At 40.7% G+C, this 22,503-nt stretch overlaps 1 protein-coding gene across 1 annotated transcript; it reads left to right on the forward strand.

Annotated features, from left to right (window-relative positions):
- Positions 1-3: 3 nt before the first annotated feature.
- dyrk2 (dual-specificity tyrosine-(Y)-phosphorylation regulated kinase 2) lies at positions 4-16,549 on the forward strand. The gene is made up of 7 exons (XM_079183869.1): positions 4-121; positions 6,029-6,132; positions 7,983-8,322; positions 8,428-8,591; positions 8,935-9,324; positions 9,403-9,493; positions 10,121-16,549. Exons 1-7 carry the CDS (start codon positions 82-84, stop codon positions 10,771-10,773), a joined length of 1,782 nt encoding a protein of 593 aa, XP_079039995.1. The 5' UTR covers positions 4-81; the 3' UTR covers positions 10,774-16,549.
- The last annotated feature ends 5,954 nt before the right edge of the window (positions 16,550-22,503 follow it).

Below are 22,503 nucleotides of genomic sequence, written 5' to 3' on the forward strand. Positions count from 1 at the left end.
GGAGGGAGGAGGAAGAGGAGGAGCTGAAGAGGAGGCGTCCCGTCCCCGTCCGTCTGTGTCCAGAGGAGAGGAGCGGCCGCCATGTTAACCAAGAAGCCCGGAACCTCGGTCCTCCCAACGGGTGAGCACAGCCTCTGTAGCCGGCCTGAGGGCGTCTGAGCCCGGCCAGTGTAGCGAGGACACACCGCTGATCTCGTCCTCCGGTTCTCATTTAACCTAGCGTTAACTTAAACGTAATAACTGAAGACGGATTAAAACAAAACACTAGCTAACAGAATAGAAACAGCCTTTCTTTTATCTGCTCATTAAATCATCTTTAATCTTTTGGTGTGTAATGGCTAAGAGGAGAAGCTGTTAATGATCCTGTGGAAGTAGCTCCAAACGTCTGTCGGGTTTATTTATAGAAGTGACAGCTACAACAGCAGAAACAGCTTTTACACCGTGTGTGTGTTTATTATGTTCGGTTTATCACGCCTTAATAACTGTGTTATAACTGTGTTTGGTGGCTGTAGAATAGCCGTCGATGTTTTCTAGCTGTTTTTGTGCGTAAAGCGACGGTTTCTGGTGATATTTGGTGGTTTTTCAGCGTGTGTTGTTGGTTTCTGGCCTCCAGCTCCACAGAGAGACAGATTCAAGGCTCAGTTCAGTCAGTTGTTTTCTGTTTTTTAAAGTCAGCATAATGATTTTATTTTATTATAATATATATATTTTATATATTATAATATATTATATTATTTATTTTATTTATATTTATATTATATTATAGATAATATATATATTGTTATATTATTATATATTTATTATTGTAGTAGCTTGACAAACACGTGCTAATGCTGTTAGGGAGCTTATTATTAGGCCGTACATTAGTATTCATGCTTATGATAGTTTAATAGTTGATAGCGATTAGAGCCGGATCGATATATATATATATATATATATATATATATATATATATATTAGCTTTGTCAGTATCATTGGCTAGTTTTTAGCTTATCTGTATTACCATATGTATCGAGCTATAACTTGTAAGAAACTGCAGTAAGCTGCATTCTCTCTAATGTCCACCAGGGGGCGACTCCTCTGGTTGTATAGAAGTCTATGAGAAAATGACTCTACTTCTCTCTTGATTTATTACCTCAGTAAACATTGTAAACATGAGTTTATGGTCTCAATCTCTAGTTTCAAGTCTTCTTCAATACAGCATGATGTTCATTTAGTAAATGATGGTCCATTTAGAGTCACACAGACCATAAAGCAGAGGATGCTTTAGGGCGGGGCTACACAGTGACTGACAGGTCTCTACGTCATTCCTCCTCAGTACAGATATGGTCACTTCCTGTTCACTGGTTACCAAAAAAACAACATGGCGATGACTGTAATCCATGATAGCGATGGCGGAATCACCGAATTTCATGGCAGTCCACAAACGCAGCAAAGATCCTTTGCATTGTGGACGTTACGGTAACTTGTTATTTAAACCGCATGGCCACCATGACGCCCCGGCGTTTAACGCCGCGGTTAAACTTTGCAATCACACGTTACATCTGGCGTGAATGTCTTCGTACACAACCGACTCTTCCAAATGGCAAAAACCCATCTCTCATTTTCATGGCTTTCTTTATCACCTTTATACAAACCCTGTAAAGAAACAAGTCAAGTATTACATGTGTTATGAAGAAACAAAGGGTGAATATCCTGTAATATATATCCTCAAAACGAGTTCTGCCTCTGGTGGTCGACTGTAATTTTAATCATTAGTATTCTTACAGTATTTCAGACACAAATGTATATTTTTACTCCTCATCATAAAAAGAAGCCATGTTGTCACTTCTACCCCGTTTTATTTACCCTGAACGTTAATGTAAATGTATTTTATTATCATGTAAACGCGGCTACTGCCAGAGGTTACCATGTGACCACCACTAGTCCACTACGTAGTATTATGTGTGTCTCATTGTAGACAAACGTATTTATTTAAACACAGACGACATCATTCACCGGCTGTCTACGTTTATTGTAGATGTTTAATGCAAACTACCACTATGACGATAACAAAGCAGAAGGATGACATCGAGGCTTTTTTGACAGTTTACGCTGATTTCACGACAGTTGAAACATGTTTTCTTGCTGTGGTTAATGAAGAAGTTAGTTTGAAACCTTGCTGTCGTTTATAGTTTGTAGATCTCAATCTGAAAAAATCTGAATCATTACATTTTGTTTTTTAAATCGGTGCATCTTTAGTTTGAGTTTAGTAGATGTGGTTTGTGGATGTTTTGAAGCCTTCAGTTCGGTTATTTGGCCGTTGCCATCTTGTTTTTTTGCAACCAGTGAACAGGAAGTGACCATGTCTGGACTGAGGAGGAGTGACGTAGAGACGCCGTATACGTCTCTGGTAGAGACCTGTCAATCACTCTGTAGCCCCGCCCCTAAAGCATCCCCTGCTTTATGGTCTGTTTGACTCTAAATGGACCATCATTTACTAAATGAACATCATGCTGTATTGAAGAAGACTTGAAACTAGAGATTGAGACCATAAACTCATGTTTACAATGTTTACTGAGGTAATAAATCAAGAGAGAAGTAGAGTCATTTTCTCATAGACTTCTATACAACCAGAGGAGTCGCCCCCTGGTGGACATTAGAGAGAATGCAGCTTTAACACATGAAGCGTTGACTTTCTAGACTCTGTAGTTCATTCCTTTCAGTGAGTTTGTGACCCCGCTGCATGTGTGTGCAGTCACGTTGCTGCACATTTTTTTTCTACCCGCCCGTCCTGTCGAGCAGCATGCCGGGCGAGCTCTCCGGGCGCTCTGGCATTCCCAGCTCGGTGTCGAGTTCACATTCAGCGCGCCGCGTTTCCACCCTGTTGGCGTGCAACTGTCGGGGTGGGGGGTACTGCAACGTGCTCTCTGCAGCACGGATTCCTGGTACTTTATCAGCATGTACTGTACAGTAGTACAGAGTACAGTAGTACAGAGTACACTGTCGTTAAAATACTGCACAACCGGTTTTCAGGCTGATCTCATTTTTATTATAATAACTACAATATTAGTTTATGTTTGGTATTCTTACTAAACATAAGATGAGTCGGTGACGATATAATAATGATAATGCAACTAAAATATGAATATTTGAAGGAGGTCAAGTATACATAACAATGGAGAGAATACAACTTGTTTATCTGCAAACATCAGCTGATTGTTTGTGATAACAGCAGTTTAAATGTGTTTCCGTGTCACTTTTAGAGCTAAAAACACGACAATGAGATCGTACCACTGTTGTATTTGGCCGCAACGATTAATTATCAAATATTAAATTAATCGCAAACTGTTTTGAGTAATTCTTTAAGGAAAAACAAGTAAAAATGATCTAACACGAGCTTCTTTATTGTGAATATTGTTGGTTTCTTTAGTCGTCTTTGACAGTAAACTGAATATTTCTGAGTTACGGAGAGAAAACGTTTTATAACGTTTTATAGAACGTTTAATAATAATAATAATAACATATAAGAACATATAACCATCAGAATGTATTGAGACGTATTAATAACTAATATAATATACTGTATAGACGTATTAATAACTAATATAATATACTGTATAGACTTATTAATAACTAATATATATATATGCTATATCGACGTATTGCTCGTCGGTCAGATTACGGCGCGTGTTGTTTTGTGCTGATGCAGCAGTTTGCTGCGTCACGGTGTTCCAGCTCGTTAGCGCTCGTTAGCGGGATTAATGTGAGATTAGAGATTAGAGAGCAGAGAGCGTCAGCTGGACGGTGGCCTGTGAGGGTTTTATATTCATTCAGGTTCAGGTGTGTCTGTGCACATGAGCAGCAGGTGAAGACGGTTCTGTAGTCGTCAGAGGTCTTAAAGCTTCATCCGTCGTTCGGTTCATCGATTAGTCAATTAAATCCGTTTTTAAGAGAAAACTCCAAACCACGGCTCTCAAAAGTCAACATTTAAGAAAATAAAGTGTTTATACTATTAACTATTTGAATTGATAATTAATAATTTATAATAATAATAACATTTTTGAACTGATACTCATCCTTAAGGGGTGCATGTTTGACGTTTGTTTGTGATGTTAAAACGCTGAGCTCGTCACTGTCACATGTTTCCCAGCCGTCCAATCACAGTGGAGGAGGGGCGGGACAAATATCCAACCACAAAGACGTGATGGAACGCGTTTTATTATTAGCTTGTTGTGGTCTATTTGTGTATTTTGTCTTTTTGTTATGCATGGCTGATGTTTTGTGTCTCAATATGCATTTAAGATTTAAGATTTTACATTTTAAAGACCCAGTTTAACATCGGACTCTAGCTTAGAGTCAAACGTAAGAATTTTAACATTCAAAAGAAAGAAAAAAACGAGTTTGATCTGATGCATAAATGCTCCAAAATATTATAGATTATATGTTAATAACTATGTACCTGACGAGGAGTCAAATTGTGCTGGAAATTCATTTTAAATTCAGTTTAATAGAATTTTTAGAGGCGGCGTTCAAAAGTGTTGAGAGTCCTTTGAAGTAGGAAATAATTAACAAATACGATTAACTTTTGGAAGAAGTCACTTTCTGCTCTGCAGAACGGAGAACGGAGAATGTTCTTTTTCTCTGAAGTGGTGTTGTGTTGTTTTGTGTCGGGTTGCGATTGTGAGGCCGAACCCGATAAGAACGGTTTAAAGTACAAAACTAATCATCGCTAATCAGATCTTTAACCCTTCGCGGTGTTGTCACGTCGCGGTCGAAGGACAAAGGAAGCGAGGCGCAGACGTGGAGGATTATCAGGCTGTTAGAACTCCTCCGTAGACCGGGTCAGTCTGGTCCATAAGGGGGTCTGTGGCCGGTTCACCTCATTTCAGTTAAGATGAACAGCCAGCGGCCACTTTATTAGGTACACCTGTTAAACCCGCACGCATTCAAACTACACAGGAATAATAAATACCGTCTTGTATTTATCTATTTTCTTCGTGAAAACATAAAAACATGAAGACACACTCGTCTACTGGCAGCGTGAAGGACGTCTGTAGCCTTCAGGTTTCCCAGTGTTCAAACAACCTGCTTCTACGCACTCGTTTCAGTAGAAATAGAGTTCCAGAGGCCACGTTATGCCGACACATTTCTAACATAACGGTCTAAATCTGGTCTCACGTCTCTCTATGAAAACACAGCCGTCTGTCGGAGGATTCCAGACACTTTCCAGTATTTTGGGAGCTTGACGAGGGCGTTCCTGATATGCCTGTTACGAAACACTAACCTCTTTAGGTGGTGTTCATGTCATGTGATATTTGGTATGTTGGGGGGGGGGGGGGGGGGGGGGGCAGGCAATCGACGGACACATCATGTCCTCTGAGAGGCTGACACTCTCCGTCATGTCGTCTGCTACTCGGAGCTCTTTTTAGATCTCTTCTGTTCGATGTATAAGAAATGTATCAAGAACACGCTAGCGGTTTCCCCCCGCTTCCAGTCTTTGTGCTAAGCTACGCTAAACGCCGGGTTTGAATTAGCAGTTAAGATGCTGAGAAGAAGAACCGTACCACACTGTGAAAATACTGTTACTTACTGTTACTATTCACTATTCTGCTTGAGTAAAAGTATTACTAGTAAGATGTACTTAAAGTAGCAAAAGTACTCACTATTCTGGGATGTTTTGATCTGTAACAACATATTTGATAAGTCGATCATATGTTGTTTGTAAAAACAAAGGAACTAAACCTGTGAAATATATGTGGTGCAGTAAAAAATACTATGAGATGTAGTGGAGTAGAAGTATAAAATAGCATATTATGGAAGTACAAGTACCTCAAAATTGCAATTAAGTACACTTGAGTAGATGTACTTAGTTACTTTCTTCTACTGAAAAACACACAATACCAGTACGACTATATTTAGTTTCTGGTGTTAGTTTCACTTCTTATACACTTTGTATTTTTACTCTTGTGTTTGTTGTTGTATTGTAGTTGATTCTTTTACTTTGGTGTTCTGCTCCTCTGAATGATTTCTTCTGTTTTGTTTCCAGGCAAAGCGGGCGAGCCGGTCTTCTCTCCGGGTCACGGTGGCTCTCAGACGACGACGCCTGTCGCGCTGCCGCGACTTCGTAACAACAACCACAACGTCCTGACGGTACGAACACGTTTCACTCTGTCGTCCTCAGTCGTTTGTAACCGACCGAGTCCCCAAAATACAAAGGATCTAAAGAGAAATTTTAGATTAAAGCTACCACAAAGAGCTTTCATGTTGTGTTGTTTCTGTCGCCCCCTGTGGACTAAAGTGGTAGTGTCTCTGAGCGCTTTAGAAAACACCTCATTTTACTGCAGCAGGTCTGACAGTCTGAACCCTCTCAGTCCTGGTTCTGGTTCTCCCGTGCCTCCCTTCCCTCCAGCGGGTCCAGCAAAATATACACGTATGAATACACGTATAAATACACGTATAAATACACGTATGAATACACGTATAAATACACGTATGAATACACATATAAATACACGTATAAATACAGCTTTCAGGGAAGCCGAGCTCCACGTAGCTCCTTCATTTTTCAAACTCAGCATCTTTAGACATTTCACTGCCGTCTGCTCCGCTGATTTAAGTCTGTTTTTTTTGTTTTTTTTGTTCTGCCGTTAGCGTGTTAGCATGCCGTTAGCGTGGTGAAACTCCTGTATATGAGCCTGAGCAGCAGGAACAGTCGGCTGTAGCCACGCGGCTAATAATAGCCCTCTGCTCCGGGAGGCTTTAAACAGCTGATTGGTTTATAGGGTGGCGTGAAGGACGGACACACACACACACACACACACACACACACACACACACACACACACACACACACACACACACACACACACACACACACACACAGCGGACTAATGGTTTAAAGGAACTGATGCAGCATTTGTTTACTCCATTAACTCCAGAGTGACTGTTAGCATTAGCAGGCTTTTTTCCCGTAAGATGTTATTTATTTATTATATCTTCTTTATCAGTTATTTTTTGATTAATTACTGTAAAGAGAAAGCACAATGTGACCAATCCATCAAATCAAATATTTAGTACATTTAGTACCTTTAGTACGATTAATAAATGATTATAAAAGGACTGTTTGTCCGTTTTACAGCTGAAGCAACAGAAAGGAAACAATTTAATAATAATCATGATAAATGAATCTAATAAAGCTTAAATAATAACAAAAGTATTTGTTGCTTTCCTGTTTATTAAAACTTTAAACTGAATATATTTAGATTTTTCGCAGTTTTTTGGATAAAAGACGCAATTTGAAGTGTTGATTAATCAGACTTAAACATTTTTTTAAATATTTTTATGTATGAATTCATTTTTTCTTTACTCCACAATATCTATTTATAATTTTGATATTATTCTATATTCTTTTTTTTTATTCAAATATTTTATTTTAGTGTAGAAAATTATTGGTAGATTAATCAATAATAATCTAAAATAATACTCTGTTGTAGCCATTCGTACACACAGCGCCGCCCAGTTCAAAGACCTGCTGTGTGTGTGTGTGTGTGTGTGTGTGTGTGTGTGTGTGTGTGTGTGTGTGTGTGTGTGTGTGTGTGTGTGTGTGTGTGTGTGTGTGTGTGTGTGTGTGTGTGTGTGTGTGTGTGTGTGTGTGTGTGTCTTATCTGAAAGGACCCAGGTGTGCTGGTCACCACAGCGACAGGGAGTGACTCACTGAGTGAGATGACACAATGAGACAGAGAGACAGCTGTCTGTCTGTCTGTCTGTCTGTTATTGTTGATTAGAGTGAACCAGGTGACACATTGTTTATTTATTAATGATCAGAGAGGCTCTGGTGTTGTGTTCAAGAACATCGTTCACCAAACCGTTCATAGTTTGTTCTTCAGGTTTGAATTTCACATGTCTTTCCTCATGTGTCTCCTTGCTCCTCCTCTTGAAGTCTCTCCTCCTCCTCCTCTTCCTATAACCACTCTCCTCCTCCTCCTCCTCCTCCTCCTCAGGGAGGCTCTAAAGCCAGCATGTCTGAGTCCGTCCAGTCGGCCTCTCATCTGTACGAGGAGAACACCAACAAGCGTCCCGTTCTGACCTCCCAGCCCAACGGTCTGGCTCCTCTGGGCTCCACCAGGCCGGGCCTCCCTCTGCCGGACAGGCAGACAGACAGGCAGCAGCCCCCCCTGGCCCCCGAGTCCCCCCACCACTGCCGGCAGGGCAGCGCCTCCTCCACCAAGTCGGCGGAGGTGAAGCCGAAGCCGTCCTTCCTGTCCCCGGAGCAGGCCATGAAGCAGTTCATGTCCAAGATGTCGTCTCTGGAGCACCACGAGGTGTTCAGCTACCCGGAAGGTGAGCAGCGCTGAACCTCCCAACAGATAACTAATCAGTAATGTGATCGGTGAGTCATCACGCTCTTCTTCTTCTTCTTCTTCTTCTTCTTCTTCTTCCCTTCAGTGTATTTCGTGGGTCCCAATGCTAAGAAGAGGTCGGGGGTCATGGGCGGAGCCAACAACGGCGGCTACGACGACGATCAGGGATCCTACATCCACATTCCTCACGACCACATCTCCTACCGCTACGAAGTCCTTAAAGTCATCGGCAAGGGCAGCTTCGGACAGGTAGTAACAGTACTACTACTGGTGTACTACTAGTAGTACTACTAGTGATGTACTACTACTCTCCTCTGATGGTCCTCTTCGTCTGTCTTCTCTTGATTTTCTCTTATCCTCCTCCTCTCCTCTCTTCTTGTGGTCCTCCTCTCCTCCCCCTCCTGCTCTTCTCCTCCTCTGATGGTCCTCATCTCCTTTCCTGTCAATCCTCCTCCTCCTCCATTCCTCTCCTGTTGTTCCTCCTCTCCTCTCATCTGAATACCATCATCCGTAGAATTGACCACAGCATTAGATTAATAGTTTATTCTGTAGCATGTGTTGAATGACCGACGGCCGTGTTGCTCGTCCCCAGGTGGTGAAGGCCTTCGACCACCGGTCTCAGACCCACGTGGCCCTGAAGATGGTCCGCAACGAGAAGCGCTTCCACCGGCAGGCGGCGGAGGAGATCCGCATCCTGGAGCACCTGAGGAAGCAGGACAAGGACTCCAGCATGAACGTGATCCACATGCTGGAGAACTTCACCTTCCGCAACCACATCTGCATGACCTTCGAGCTGCTCAGCATGAACCTGTACGAGCTCATCAAGAAGAACAAGTTCCAGGGCTTCAGCCTCCCGCTGGTCAGGAAGTTCGCCCACTCCATCCTACAGTGTCTGGACTCGCTGCACAAGAACCGCATCATCCACTGCGACCTGAAGCCGGAGAACATCCTGCTGAAGCAGCAGGGACGCAGCGGCATCAAGGTGGGACGGCGAAATGGTGTTTTTACCTCTTTGTGTCTATTATAATCCTTCTGTTAAAACAGTCATTTCTGTCTCCAGGTCATAGATTTTGGTTCCAGCTGTTATGAACATCAGAGAGTTTACACCTACATCCAGTCCAGGTTCTACAGAGCGCCGGAGGTCATTCTAGGTAAGTTTACCAGGATGTTCTCCAGCATTCGCAGCTAAAACAACAAGATAATCATAATAATGTAATCCGTTGATATTCCACTAAATTATTTTGTATGTCATCCACTTAAAAAACAGTGATCTTTAAGCCAGGAGGACGTTGTTCGTTCTCCGTGTGAAACGAGAAGTCAACGTTGATTTATTTTTCACGTAACTTGCGCAATTGTTGTTGTTGTTGTTGTTGTTACAGCACTTCTGCAGTTATTTCAACCCAAAGCACAATTTTTTCCTAAACCTTACTAAGTATTTCATCATCTTTTATTAAACCTTACTAAGTATTTCACGATCTTTTCCTGAACCTAACTAAGTATTTCACGATCTTTTATTAAACCTAACTAAGTATTTCACGATCTTTTCCTGAACCTAACTAAGTATTTCACGATCTTTTTCTAAACCTAACTTACGTATTTCACGATCTTTTATTAAACCTAACTAAGTATTTCATCATCTTTTATTAAACCTAACCAAGTATTTCACGATCTTTTATTAAACCTAACGAAGTGATTGAGAAATGATCGGTGGGAATGTTAAGTATTAATTAATCACTTTTGATGAATCCAGATTTAACTGTTCAATCGTTGCCCTCCAGGCTCCAGGTACGGGATGCCCATCGACATGTGGTCTCTGGGCTGCATCCTGGCCGAGCTGCTGACCGGTTACCCGCTGTTGCCGGGCGAAGACGAAGCCGACCAGCTGGCGTGCATCATCGAGCTGGTGGGCATGCCCGGCCAGAAGCTCCTGGACGCCTCCAAGAGAGCCAAGAACTTTGTGTCGTCTAAAGGCTACCCGCGGTACTGCACCGTCACCACGCTGCCCGACGGCACCACCGTGCTGAACGCCGGCCGCTCGCGGCGCGGGAAGGTACGCGGCGCGCCGGGCAGCAAGGACTGGAGCGTGGCGCTGAAGGGCGGCGACGACCCGCTGTTCTTGGACTTCCTCAAGCAGTGTCTGGAGTGGGACCCGGCGCTCAGGATGACGCCCAGTCAGGCGCTGCGCCACCTGTGGCTGAGGAGGCGACTCCCCAAGCCGCCGACAGGCACCACCGCAGTGGAAAAGACCTCCTCATCCTCCTCCAAACGCGCCACCACCGACGGCGCCGTCACCTCCATATCCAAGCTCGCCACCTCCTCCTCAACCACCATGTCCTCCTCCTCCTCCAAAACCAGGACTAACTTGGCAGCGATCACCGACGCCAACGGAAACATCCAGCCCAGGACGGTGCTGCCCAAACTGGTCAGCTGAGAGTGACCGCACCCCCCCCCCCCCTCCACGCTCGCTGTGGTGGGAGTTGGTGAAAGCTGTGAGCAAACCAGCCGGAATAAAACCTGGTTCGTCCGGTTTTAAAGGAGTGCTTTGTTTGTTTCACGCTGGTCTTCGTGGCGTCGTTGTTGTTGGGGGGTGGGGGGGGGGGTGCGTTCAGGACACGAACGTGGAAAACGTAGCGACGGGGTGTTCCAGGGCTGGGATGTAAAGCCGAGCTGAAGGAAAACTTTTATTGACAGAGTGGGACGCGTTCAGCCTCCTCAAATTCTCAGACAAAACAAGAGCAGCGAGACAGGAAGTGACCACGCAGGTTTTTAAATGATTGTGAGGCTGCTCAGACAATCAGCTCACTCCACTCTGTAGCTCCAAACACTCAAAAACACGTCAACAAACATGGTGCTGACGGAGGGAACAAAGCTTCTTTTTTATGTTTTTACCACAGAATCTTTTGTGTAAGCTGACAAATCGACACCAAAAACAACTTTCTTATATAATCTTAGTCTTACAAGGTTTTATCTGCTGACAAACAAGTCGGATATATCCTTGTAATACTTATGTAACAGCTGCAAAAAAACGCAAAGATTAGCATATTAATCTTTGTCTCGTATCACTATGAAATCATTGTTACGTTTCAGTTTAGGGGAACATAGGTGGGGCACAATCCTAACTGAACCATCAACCTGTTAGCTGGCTAACTTTCTTATCTAGCTGTTGTTTTTACAGTGTGTAGCTAGCCTTTGCTACCATGCTAGCTTAGTGCCTGTCAGCTGGCTAACTGTTAGCTGGCTAATAACCACTGGTTAGTTGTTAGACAGTTTATTTGTTTGTGTTAAGGTGTCACTTTGCTACCAATTTACAAACGTTTTAAATCAGTCAGCTAGCCATAGCTGGCTAACTATTTGCCTTTTTTTGGCAGTCTGGTGGCTAGCCTTAGCCTTTCTTTAGCCATAGCCTGTTAGCACTGCCCAGCCTTACGAAGCACAGATTTAGAGTTTTTAAGCGTTTTTGTTTTTTTAGTTTTCAGAAGGTTAGCAGGAAGAGAAGGGAGCTGAAAAAAGTATGTTTGGGTTACGTCACACCATTTTGTTCCCTATTTAACTAAACAAATCTGATTATTAGGGATGCAAAATGGCTGTGAAGATAGAGACGAGCAAAAGGCAGTTTTATGGACAAGTTATAAGTCATGTTAAAATCAAAAGGGCTTTGATAAGAAAAGAAATGTAAGCAACCAAAGTCAGAAATAATTAAACTGTGTGCCCGCTAGTATTTAATTAGCTAAACTAAGTGAATACTTTCTGACTCAGGAAAGTTAACACTGATGTATTTGACCGGTCATGACTGCAAAAACAAGATTAAAATAACAATATGATGGTTGTCTGTGTAATTGACAGACTACTTCTGGCCATTCAGGACAATTTTAAAGACAATTTATAGCCATTTTTAAATGATTACTTTCATGAATTCTTGTTAAATGAAAAGAAAAGAATGAAGTAAGATGAGGAGGAAAAAGGCGACGTAGCATCCAGAGCTGAATGTCTTCAAATAAAGAGTGCAAAGATTTGATCATTTAGACTTCAAGGGTGAAGATATTGTAGTTTTTTTTGGGACTACAGCCTCGTGAGCAGCACATTCACAATATCTACGGTCACATAGAGGTAGAACCTCTGTAGCTAACGCTACGTTAGCATGTGACTGATAGTCGACGGTGCTTCAGTTTCAATTCAGGGTTTCTCTCAACGTAATAAACACTTCTGAGAGAATTTAAGACACTAAACATATCCACTAAAATACACTAACAAATAATGACATCATGAATAAAGGGTCCAGTCACATCAGTGTGTGTTGCGGTTAGTTAGTGACAACAGACTGTATAGAAGAAGTGGACGTAGTCACCGTGATGTCCACCATCTTGGTTTTTAACCGTCACTTATCTTGGTTTTTTGCAACCATTAGTGACACGAGAGGGCGGAGCTTAGTACAACCGAACGCTGAATGAAGACGTTTTTTAAGCGACCAAAATGTTACAATTAACTTTGATGAAGTAAAAAACACACTGTGAAAGAGTTCAAGTTAAAAAGATGAAAACAGGGACAACGCCGTGGTAGAGACCTGTCAATCACTGTGTAGCCCCGCCCCTAAAGCATCCCCTGCTTTATGGTCTGTTTGACTCTAAATGGACCATCATGTACTAAATGAACATCATGCTGTATTGAAGAAGACTTGAAACTAGAGATTGAGACCATAAACTCATGTTTACAATGTTTACTGAGGTAATAAATCAAGAGAGAAGTAGAGTCATTTTCTCATAGACTTCTATACAACCAGAGGAGTCGCCCCCTGGTGGACACTAGAGAGAATGCAGCTTTAACACATGAAGCATCGGCTTCACTTTTCAGACGTGGAGGTTGCCGCCTGGTTGTGATACAAATGTGCTTAAATTATTTAGTTTGTTAACGTATTGAGCTGGTTAGCAGCAGCCAGATGTCACACAAATTTTAATTGAAATTGGAAAAAGAGCATCCACTACCATCATGCAGATATTAATACCAGTTGATGGCGCTAATTCTCCAGTCAGCTGTCATTAAACAATTGTAGGTGCAAAGAGATATTTAATGTTTATCCTAATTATTAATACTCACCAACCATCGAGAGGAAACGCTGAAGTCAGTAAACAAAAAAACATTGTTGTTGTACCCTGTCTTAGCCTGGGTCTTGCGCAATGCATGCTGGGATACCGCTCCCATCTCCTTCAAAAGGAAAACTGAACCGGAGGAGCCAGTATTCCTAGCGTTATCGCTAACATCAACATGAAGGAGTCGCTCTGCCACTTCCTGGTGTGACTGGGTCCTGATGCTATCAAACATACCATTTACACACAACAAGTACTAGTAGTACAAGTACACACAGTTTATGTGTACGACAGAGATACAAATACATAATGTTTAGATGAGCTATCAATGTGATCGGGGAGGGTGGGGAGTTATTTATTTACAACAATTTTAATATTTATTAATCTAGTCTACATATTTACTATGATGTGCAGTTCATACCGTATACTTGAATGTGTGTGCGTGTTGTATGTAGCAGTGTGTGTGTGTGTGTGTGTGTGTGTGTGTGTGTGTGTGTGTGTGTGTGTGTGTGTGTGTGTGTGTGTGTGTGTGTGTGTGTGTGTGTGTCGACGTAACGAGAGGGTTTTCTTAAAGCTTGTTCCCTCACACACAAACCTATATCGACATTAAAAAACAACTGTACCTGAACGCACCCACAGGAAGTCGAGTCATACTAGGAGGAGGAGGAGGAGGATGAAGAGGAGGAGGAGGAGCTATGGGACGACGGGAGGACCTGATGATGTACAAACACTACCTGCTGGTCCTTCTCTGACGTTTTATGTTTGTTTTCTAAGGATTTTGATTGGTTGATTGTGTTTTTTTTAAATTGTTTTTAAAGAGAGTGCTGAGAGTCGTAACTTTGTGCCTTCAGTATCTCGTCGCCATGACACAACCCGCCCAGCACGCACACACACACACACACACACACACACACACACACAGAGCAACATTTACAGTGAAGTCAGTTAGTGTCGTTTCACGATGACGTCATTGAAACTCGTGTCAAAAGTGAGTTTTCGGCGGACAAAAAGCCCAAAGACACCATGTGAACCCCTCGCGACCTCTGACCTCACCAACCCCCACCCATGTGTGACCATGAAGTTAATCAATGATTTAAGTGATTTTTGTTGCCTGCCGGCTCATTTTAAACTGCCACGTTAGCAAAAAAAACCTAATTCATTATTCAAAAGTATACAAAAAAATTGGACTAAATCTAGTTCTGTTTTAAACAGTTGAACACAAACTAATACGCATAAAAAAATGGAGGAATTTAATTATAGAAAATCTGAAGCTTTGTTTCTGTTGATGTAATATGAATAAAAATACATAAAAACAATATAGGCCAAGAGGCTGGAGACTTGATTTTCCCAGCTGTCTTGAATGCAGCATAAGTAGCGGCTGCTGGAGGGGGTGTGTATGGAAGCCCATTACTGCCAGGACAAGAGAAAAATTAATGAAGTTAGGAAGGATAAAACGATACGATATTACAATGTTTCCAACACGGGGCTGCACGATTAGATGCAAGTTGTAGCCTCTTTATGCTAAACACATAATTAAACAAAATATAGTACAAAATAAGTTGAAATTTAGATTTTTCAACTCACTAAATAATTGTTTTAACTTACAAATTCATCACTATAAATTACTAAATTATCATTTTTGATCCACTATCTTATAGTTTAGTCAGAAAATCTAAATGTATTGACATTTATACCTAAAATATTCACTTAGTTCCCCATAATTTTGATTTACCATTATTATTTTTTAATGTCCTCTATAACAATTAATGTTGTATTTTCCTGGTTGAAATGTGCTTCCATATTGTTTACAGAACCAGGCCAACGCACCAACCACATGTTGTAGCTTTAAACTGATTAACACTGACATAAAGTGTGTGTGTGTGTGTGTGTGCGCGTTTGTGTTGGAGGGGGCGGGGTTGTAAAACATGGCTGCACAATGTACAGACACATATCAGCCAACTGTCGCCTCGGGGCCTGCTGACGACAGGGCTAAGCTAACACTAGCCGATCGACCGCTAGCATCCGCCCGCTGGCTGCTGCACTGACGTTTGTTTTCTCTACAGTGAAGCTAACACTAGCCTACTGCTAACTGACCGCTAGTAGCACGTTACAAGTTTAAACCTGCTAGCCGTTAGCATTAATGTGTTTTTTTTAAAACAAGGGGATGCACCGATTGTAAAATTCTGGGATGTGTTGATGTTGTTTATTTTGTTTTTGTTGTTATTTTGTTCCCCTTATTGTGCCGGGGAAACAAAGATATCATTGGAAAAAAAAAAGTAATTCAGTCCTTCATTACACTATCTTTGAGTGAGCACAAATTTATAAAACCAACCTTTAATATAACCTTCTTTCACATGCTACACAACTTTTAATGACAAGAATGTTTCCGTACTTGCATAGCCCAACACAAACTCTCTTTTTCTATCACATAAATGTAATTAAATGTAAATGTAAAAACGAATACAAATATAAATAGGGCTAACTTTCACCTGTTGTGTTTTTCATAAAGAATACAACGTTGTGTTCATCGTTGCGACATTTTATCTCACTTTTATATATAAACAAATCTCAAATCGGTGCATCCCTACTTCTTTCTTTTTTCATGTTGGTACCTCAGACTGCTCAGTTATCATTGTTTTTATGATTATTACTGTTGTCATTGTTGTGACTAACACCCAGGGCATTTGGTTTGAATCTACCAAAGTGCATTCCTTTACAAAGCTAGCTGAGAGCTAGCTGCTCAAACAGACGGGTCAGAAGGTGAGACAGAAAGCAGAAAGCATGTGAACAGAAGGGCAACAAGAAAAGCTAACTTCCACACAATAAGTACGGAAGGAGAACACGCGACAGTGTTTTTATTTGTTTTTTTTTAAAGTTTATTATAACAGGCTGCAGTCACACAGGAACATGAAGTCTGGTTTTAACTGACCTCTTGGTAGCATTCAAAAAACGTGTGAAAGCACCTGTAGCCTAACTAGCCTGCTAGCTCGTTACCATGCTAGCCAGGTAGCCTACTAGCTCATTTTTTCGCACTTCTATCGTGAGGTCGCTGTTAGCGTGAAACTGCGCTGTATTTCTGTGACATTTGCCAGCTGGGTTTTATTGTGGATTTTAATTGTAAATAATGTGGAAAATAATTTGAATAATATTGGGGGAGGGGGGGGGGGGGGTTGAATGCGCTGCTGTGCCACGCCGCGGCCAGTTTTACAATGTACTGTATCTACTGTACAGAACACAGAAGTCAACACTTTTCTAGTGAGCCTTTGTTAAATTTTATTGTGGTGGAAAAATTATTATTATTAATAAAACAATTTTATTGTTCATCTTTGCGTATTGTTCTTTCAAGGAGTCAATGCTTAAAATAAACGCATAAAGCACAAGAATTTGAAGTTTTTAAATTTCATCTAAATCCATTTCATTATATATTTTTAATTTTAATATAATACATTTTTATTTTTCACTTTACATTCATGAGTCATGGTTTTCAGCTACCAAGCTAACGTTACAATGTTTACAGCTAACAAGCTAAGTTTACAGCGTTAAAATGTTTTTAGCTACCAAGAGAAGGTTCCGTTTTTACAACTAAACAAGTTTTCTTTTGCAACTAAATTAATATAGAACGTTTACAGCTAACAAGCTACGGTTACAACGTTTACAGCTAACAAGCTACGGTTACAATGTTTACAGCTAACAAGCTACGGTTACAATGTTTACAGCTAACAAGCTATGGATACAACATTTACAGCTAACAAGCTTCGGTTACAACGTTTACAGCTAAAAAGCTACGGTTACAACGTTTACAGCTAACAAGCTTCGGTTACAACGTTTACAGCTAAAAAGCTACGGTTACAACGTTTACAGCTAACAAGCTACAGTTAAAATGTTTACAGCTAACAAGCTACGGTTACAATGTTTACAGATAACAAGCTACGGTTACAATGTTTACAGATAAGCTACGGTTACAACGTTTACAGCTAACACGCTACGGTTACAACGTTTACAGCTAACAAGCTACGGTTACAACGTTTACAGCTAACAAGCTATGGTTACAACGTTTACAGCTAACAAGCTATGGTTACGTTTACAGCTAACAAGCTATGGTTACGTTTACAGCTAACAAGCTATGGTTACAATGTGACAGAAAACAGAAAAGCAATACATGTTGTAAAACGATTCAAGCGATTAATCAATCAAAATAGCTGCAGATACATTTTCAGTTGGTTAACTAATCAATTAGTAACTGACCAACCAACATAAACTATGTTTGTTCTGGTTAAAGCATTAAATGTCAGCTGTGCTCCGTATTAGGGGGCGGGGGATTAGCAGGAAGGACACGGCTGCTAATTATAGAAGCTAGCGTGAAGCTAACAGGCTAACTTGTTTAGGAGCAGCCGCTGCCTGGCTCAATGGCGGCTGGTTCAGCGGGTTCTACCCATAATGCATCAGTCCTGCAGTGTGGGGCGATTGACAGCTGGTCGCCTGAACTTACAGCTCATGTAACTATTTAATGGGCGACACGTTGATTTTGCACATGACGTTTATTCATCATGGTTAGTGGTGAAGAAGTATCACGTTAATTTACTTTTATGTGTACCACCAGACTCCATTCACAAAATCAGTAATTTTACCTCTCAGAACACAGGAGTTGCTGATCTACTGCTGCCTCCATTGGTTGGTTTGTTGGTGTTATTGTGGGACTTTAGTGAATCTGAATTAACTCGTTAAAACACAAAAGTCACACAATAACACAAACTAACTAACCGATAGAAGCAGCGGTAGCCTAGCAGCTCCTGTGTTCTGAGAGGTCAAATTTGTGTTTTTGTGAATGAAGTCTGGTGTCTTTAGATAACAGCTTCAGTTCCCGTCAGAAAGGTCTGTCAGCAAGGTAAAGAAGTGGAACATACTCTAAATATATCGTAAACTTAAACCGATATTGATTCTTTTAGTTGTCTTTAACACGTCCACAGCAGTACATCTACTGTACTAATACACGATGTAGAGTACCTCATAAAATCACACTTTAAAACATCAGAACTATATCACTTAAAGTATCAACACCACAAATACTCCATCACAAGTACATGTCAGATAGATAAGAGGTTTTGTTCTGTATCGATGACGCAGTTTAAAAACACCTGCTGACTCACCTGTGCCTCCGCTGGCTCTCTCGCGCTCTGATTGGCTGACCAGAGATGGAGTGGGCGGAGCTGTGTAAACAAACAAGGAATGTTTATTTTGGAGATTAATTCGATAGTGAGCGACTTCCTCTCTTCTTCCTCCTCGTCTCCAAAACAACTGTGGACCCAAACAGAGAAACGATTGTCCCTCAGCTGTGCTGTCTGTTGTTTGAAGGAGACGTTAAAGATAACAAACGTTTCACACTTTGGAAAACTACCAAAAAACAAATGTTAGGCAATTTTTTGTTGATTTTCCATTAAACCCACCAAGAATTACAGAAGGAGCACATACATTATAATGCAGTGTGTAAAATAAAATAAAAGATAGATCAAGAAGTCGTCTCTAATCCAGGTTGTAAAGTTAGTTTCAGGAGAGAAGAACGAGGTAAATACTACGACTTTAAAGCACACATGGAACTGGGAGCAATGTGTTTTACAAACATTTTAGTCGAGGCAATAAAACCTACGGCCCAAAATGTGACCAGAACATATGTGTGTGTGTGTGTGTGTGTGTGTGTGTGTGGGTGTGTGTGTGTGTGTGTGTGTGTGTGTGTGTGTGTGTGTGTGTGTGTGTTACAGAAAATGAGCTGAACAAAGTTGTCAATTGCTGCTGAGTCAGTGAACGTCTCCTTGTGGAGGTTAATCTGGATCCTCGTCTGTTTGGGCTTCTGATGTCTGTGTGTGTGTGTGTGTGTGTGTGTGTGTGTGTGTGTGTGTGTGTGTGTGTTTCTATTTAAATCTGGATCTAGCTCAGCAGGAGATCATGACGGTCTCACACACACACACACACATGCACACACACCGGTAACCTGATAGAGTGTGGCTTGCTGCAAGGGATTATGGGTCCAAATTAATATCCACTTACTGTCCAAATGTTAAACCGCCTTCACTCAGGTTGCCGGTGCAGACTGTGTACTTTATAACGGAGCAGCTTTTCAAATGACAACCTCTACACAACATTTATTGTGTATAATATAAATTCAGACACTACTTTACCTCCATGAACCAGTCAGATCTGTAGGAGATCCTGGAAAACTAGATGTAGAAAATGGTATTTAAATAAAGGTTATAATAATACAGATCTTTCTGAGCTGCTTTAACAAGAAACTAAAACTTTAAGGTTTAAACATCTTAAACCCAGGTTCAACCTTCTACAAACATCTTAAAGACCAGGCTGTCCACTTTTACCATTAATGCATCAATAGTTATAACATTACAGTCATTTTTAAGTTATAAGTATTTTAAACTGTGACAGTAGTACTTTTACTTAACCTCTGATAGCTTCACAGCATGTAGTTATTTACGGAGAATGAACTTTCACTCTCGTCTTTTCTAACTGATCTTAATCAATGATCGGCCTGATAGTGGAACCAGTTTGAAAGATCAGAGTTGGTTCTTTGTTCCAGTCAAACCTTCTCCAGACAATCTGAAACCCTAAATATAAGAGCAGTCATGGAAACTGTCTGTCTGTCTCCCTGTCTGTCTCTCTCACTGTACAAATGAATATAGACTCCAGCAAGCACTCGCTGATCTGCTCTCAGGGTCTCTGAGTTCAGGACCAACGGAAAACTGTGTGTGTGTGTGTGTGTGTGTGTGTGTGTGTGTGTGTGTGTGTGTGTGTGTGTGTGTGTGTGTGTGTGTGCGCGTGTGTGTGTGTACAGATGGTGTCAGATTTGTCAGGGCAGAGGTCAGTTTATTTTCAGCGTCTCTCTTCATCTCACAACTCTCTCTCTCTCTCTCTCTCTCTCTCTCTCTTTCACTCTCTCTCTCTCTCTCTCTCTCTCTTTCACTCTCTCTCTCTCTCTCTCTCTCTCTCTCTCTCTCTCTTTTAATCTCTCTCTCTCTCTCTCTCTCTCTTTCACTCTCTCTCTCTCTCTCTCGCTCTCTTTCACTCTGTCCGTCATTCGCTGCTGGACTTGAGTCTTAATGAATGAATAACACGTTAATAAGCAGTGATGGTTAATAATAATGTTGGAGGTAAAACTAACCTCATCCTCATACAGGAAACAAAGATTGACTTTAATGATCTGCTATAGTTACTTTAGTGAGTTGATCCATTCATAGATAAAAGTACAAAAAGTACAAAAGTATGTTTAATTGCGCTGCAGTACACGTCAGGAGCTGCTCTGCTGCCACCTAGTGGCAGAACGCTGCCATCACACTCAGTGTTATAGATATTATCATTATTATTTATTATTAATATTATTACTATCATTACCATTATTAATTGTACTGATATTATTATCATTGTTATCATTACATACTCTTTTTTTATTATCATTTTTATCATTTGTATTATAATTATGATTATCATAATTATTTTTTTTATTATGATTACATGAGTATTTTCTTGTCGTGTTACTTTATACTTTATACTCCGTTACACCTCACATATACGCACAGTCACAGTCTTTAACTACATCATCCTGATTGTACTTTTACAGAAGGAGCACTTTAAATACTAAAGTATTCGGGTACTACAGTCAAAGTACTGCCACCGCTGGAACTCTGTTCTCTGTATTTGATCTGAGTACTCTGCTGCCACCTAGTGAATAAAAGGAGTCACTACATCCAGCGTGTGTTTATGTAAAGCACCTTGACAGCACTGTTAAAACTAAATCAACTACATAAATATACGTGAGTATTATTATTATTCTCATTATTGTTGTGGAATAGTTTAATAAATAAACTGTTGGATTAAAATGGATCCATCAGCCTTTGTGTTCTGCTTGTAGTTGCACAGTTTGTCCTCCAGATGTGAGCAGAGGCATGAAATACGTTTTAAGTTATTGTAATAAGTTATTATGACGGTTAGTCTTGTGATATATCTAATAATATCTTCTAAGAGCTTTGAACTGTGGATGAGTTGGGAGCCTTTTGAACACAAACTCAACGTCCTCATAGTGAAGCATTATGAAAACACTTTTATTATTATTTACTGCTTCTCTTAGTAAAAAGTGCATCACATTGACCCCTCCATCCAGACCATAAACTCATGTTTACAATGTTTACTGAGGTAATAAATCAAGAGAGAAGTAGAGTCATTTTCTCATAGACTTCTATACAACCAGAGGAGTCGCCCCCTGGTGGACACTAGAGAGAATGCAGCTTTAACACATGAAGCTTTGACTTCACTTTCAGATCCGATCTGTATGTAAATTATTTAATGAAATAAATGAGAATTATTCTAATTTCTGTTTAGTTTCTGCATATCTCTGATATTCATCTATAAGAAATAATAGTGAGAAAAATGTTAAATCAATAAAAAAAAAAGATTCTTGTTTAATAATGAATAATAAATGAATATTTAGTCTAAATACATATTTTGTTCTGTCTCTATAAACGTCTTCTTCTCTTTTATTTCTCTCGCTGTGTGGCTGCTGTGAACCCACTCAGAGCTTCCTCTGCAACAGGAAACAACTCGTAGCTTCGTGGAAATGCCACAGAGCATCTCTGTCTGACATGTTAATGAGCCGAGCGTGTGTGTGTGTGTGTGTGTGTGTGTGTGTGTGTTTCATGCCACTACAGTCAGCATCTCCACTGAAACTTTAAAACACTGGAGAACAAACGTTACTTAAAATGCGCTTTAAAAAAAATGCCTGAATCATCTTTTTATTCACATGACGGTTCTCTTAAAGGGCCAGTTCCCCCGATTCACTTCACCCAGAGATGGAAGAAGTATTCTGACTTTTTATTGCAGTAAAAGTACTAATATCGCCCTGCGAAAATACTCCACTGCAAGTAAAAGCCCTGCACTCAAAACCTCACTGAAGTAAAAGTATTATCAGTGAATTGTTTTCTTGTTATCTGATGTTTCTGCTGCATGTTTTTAACTCGTTTAATCTACATCAATGCATCGTATTCAAACTGCCGTTGCTCTGAATATTGATATATATTTATGTA

The sequence above is a fragment of the Pholis gunnellus genome (genome assembly GCF_910591455.1).
Source record: "Pholis gunnellus genome assembly, chromosome: 22".
Taxonomy (NCBI): domain Eukaryota; kingdom Metazoa; phylum Chordata; class Actinopteri; order Perciformes; family Pholidae; genus Pholis; species Pholis gunnellus.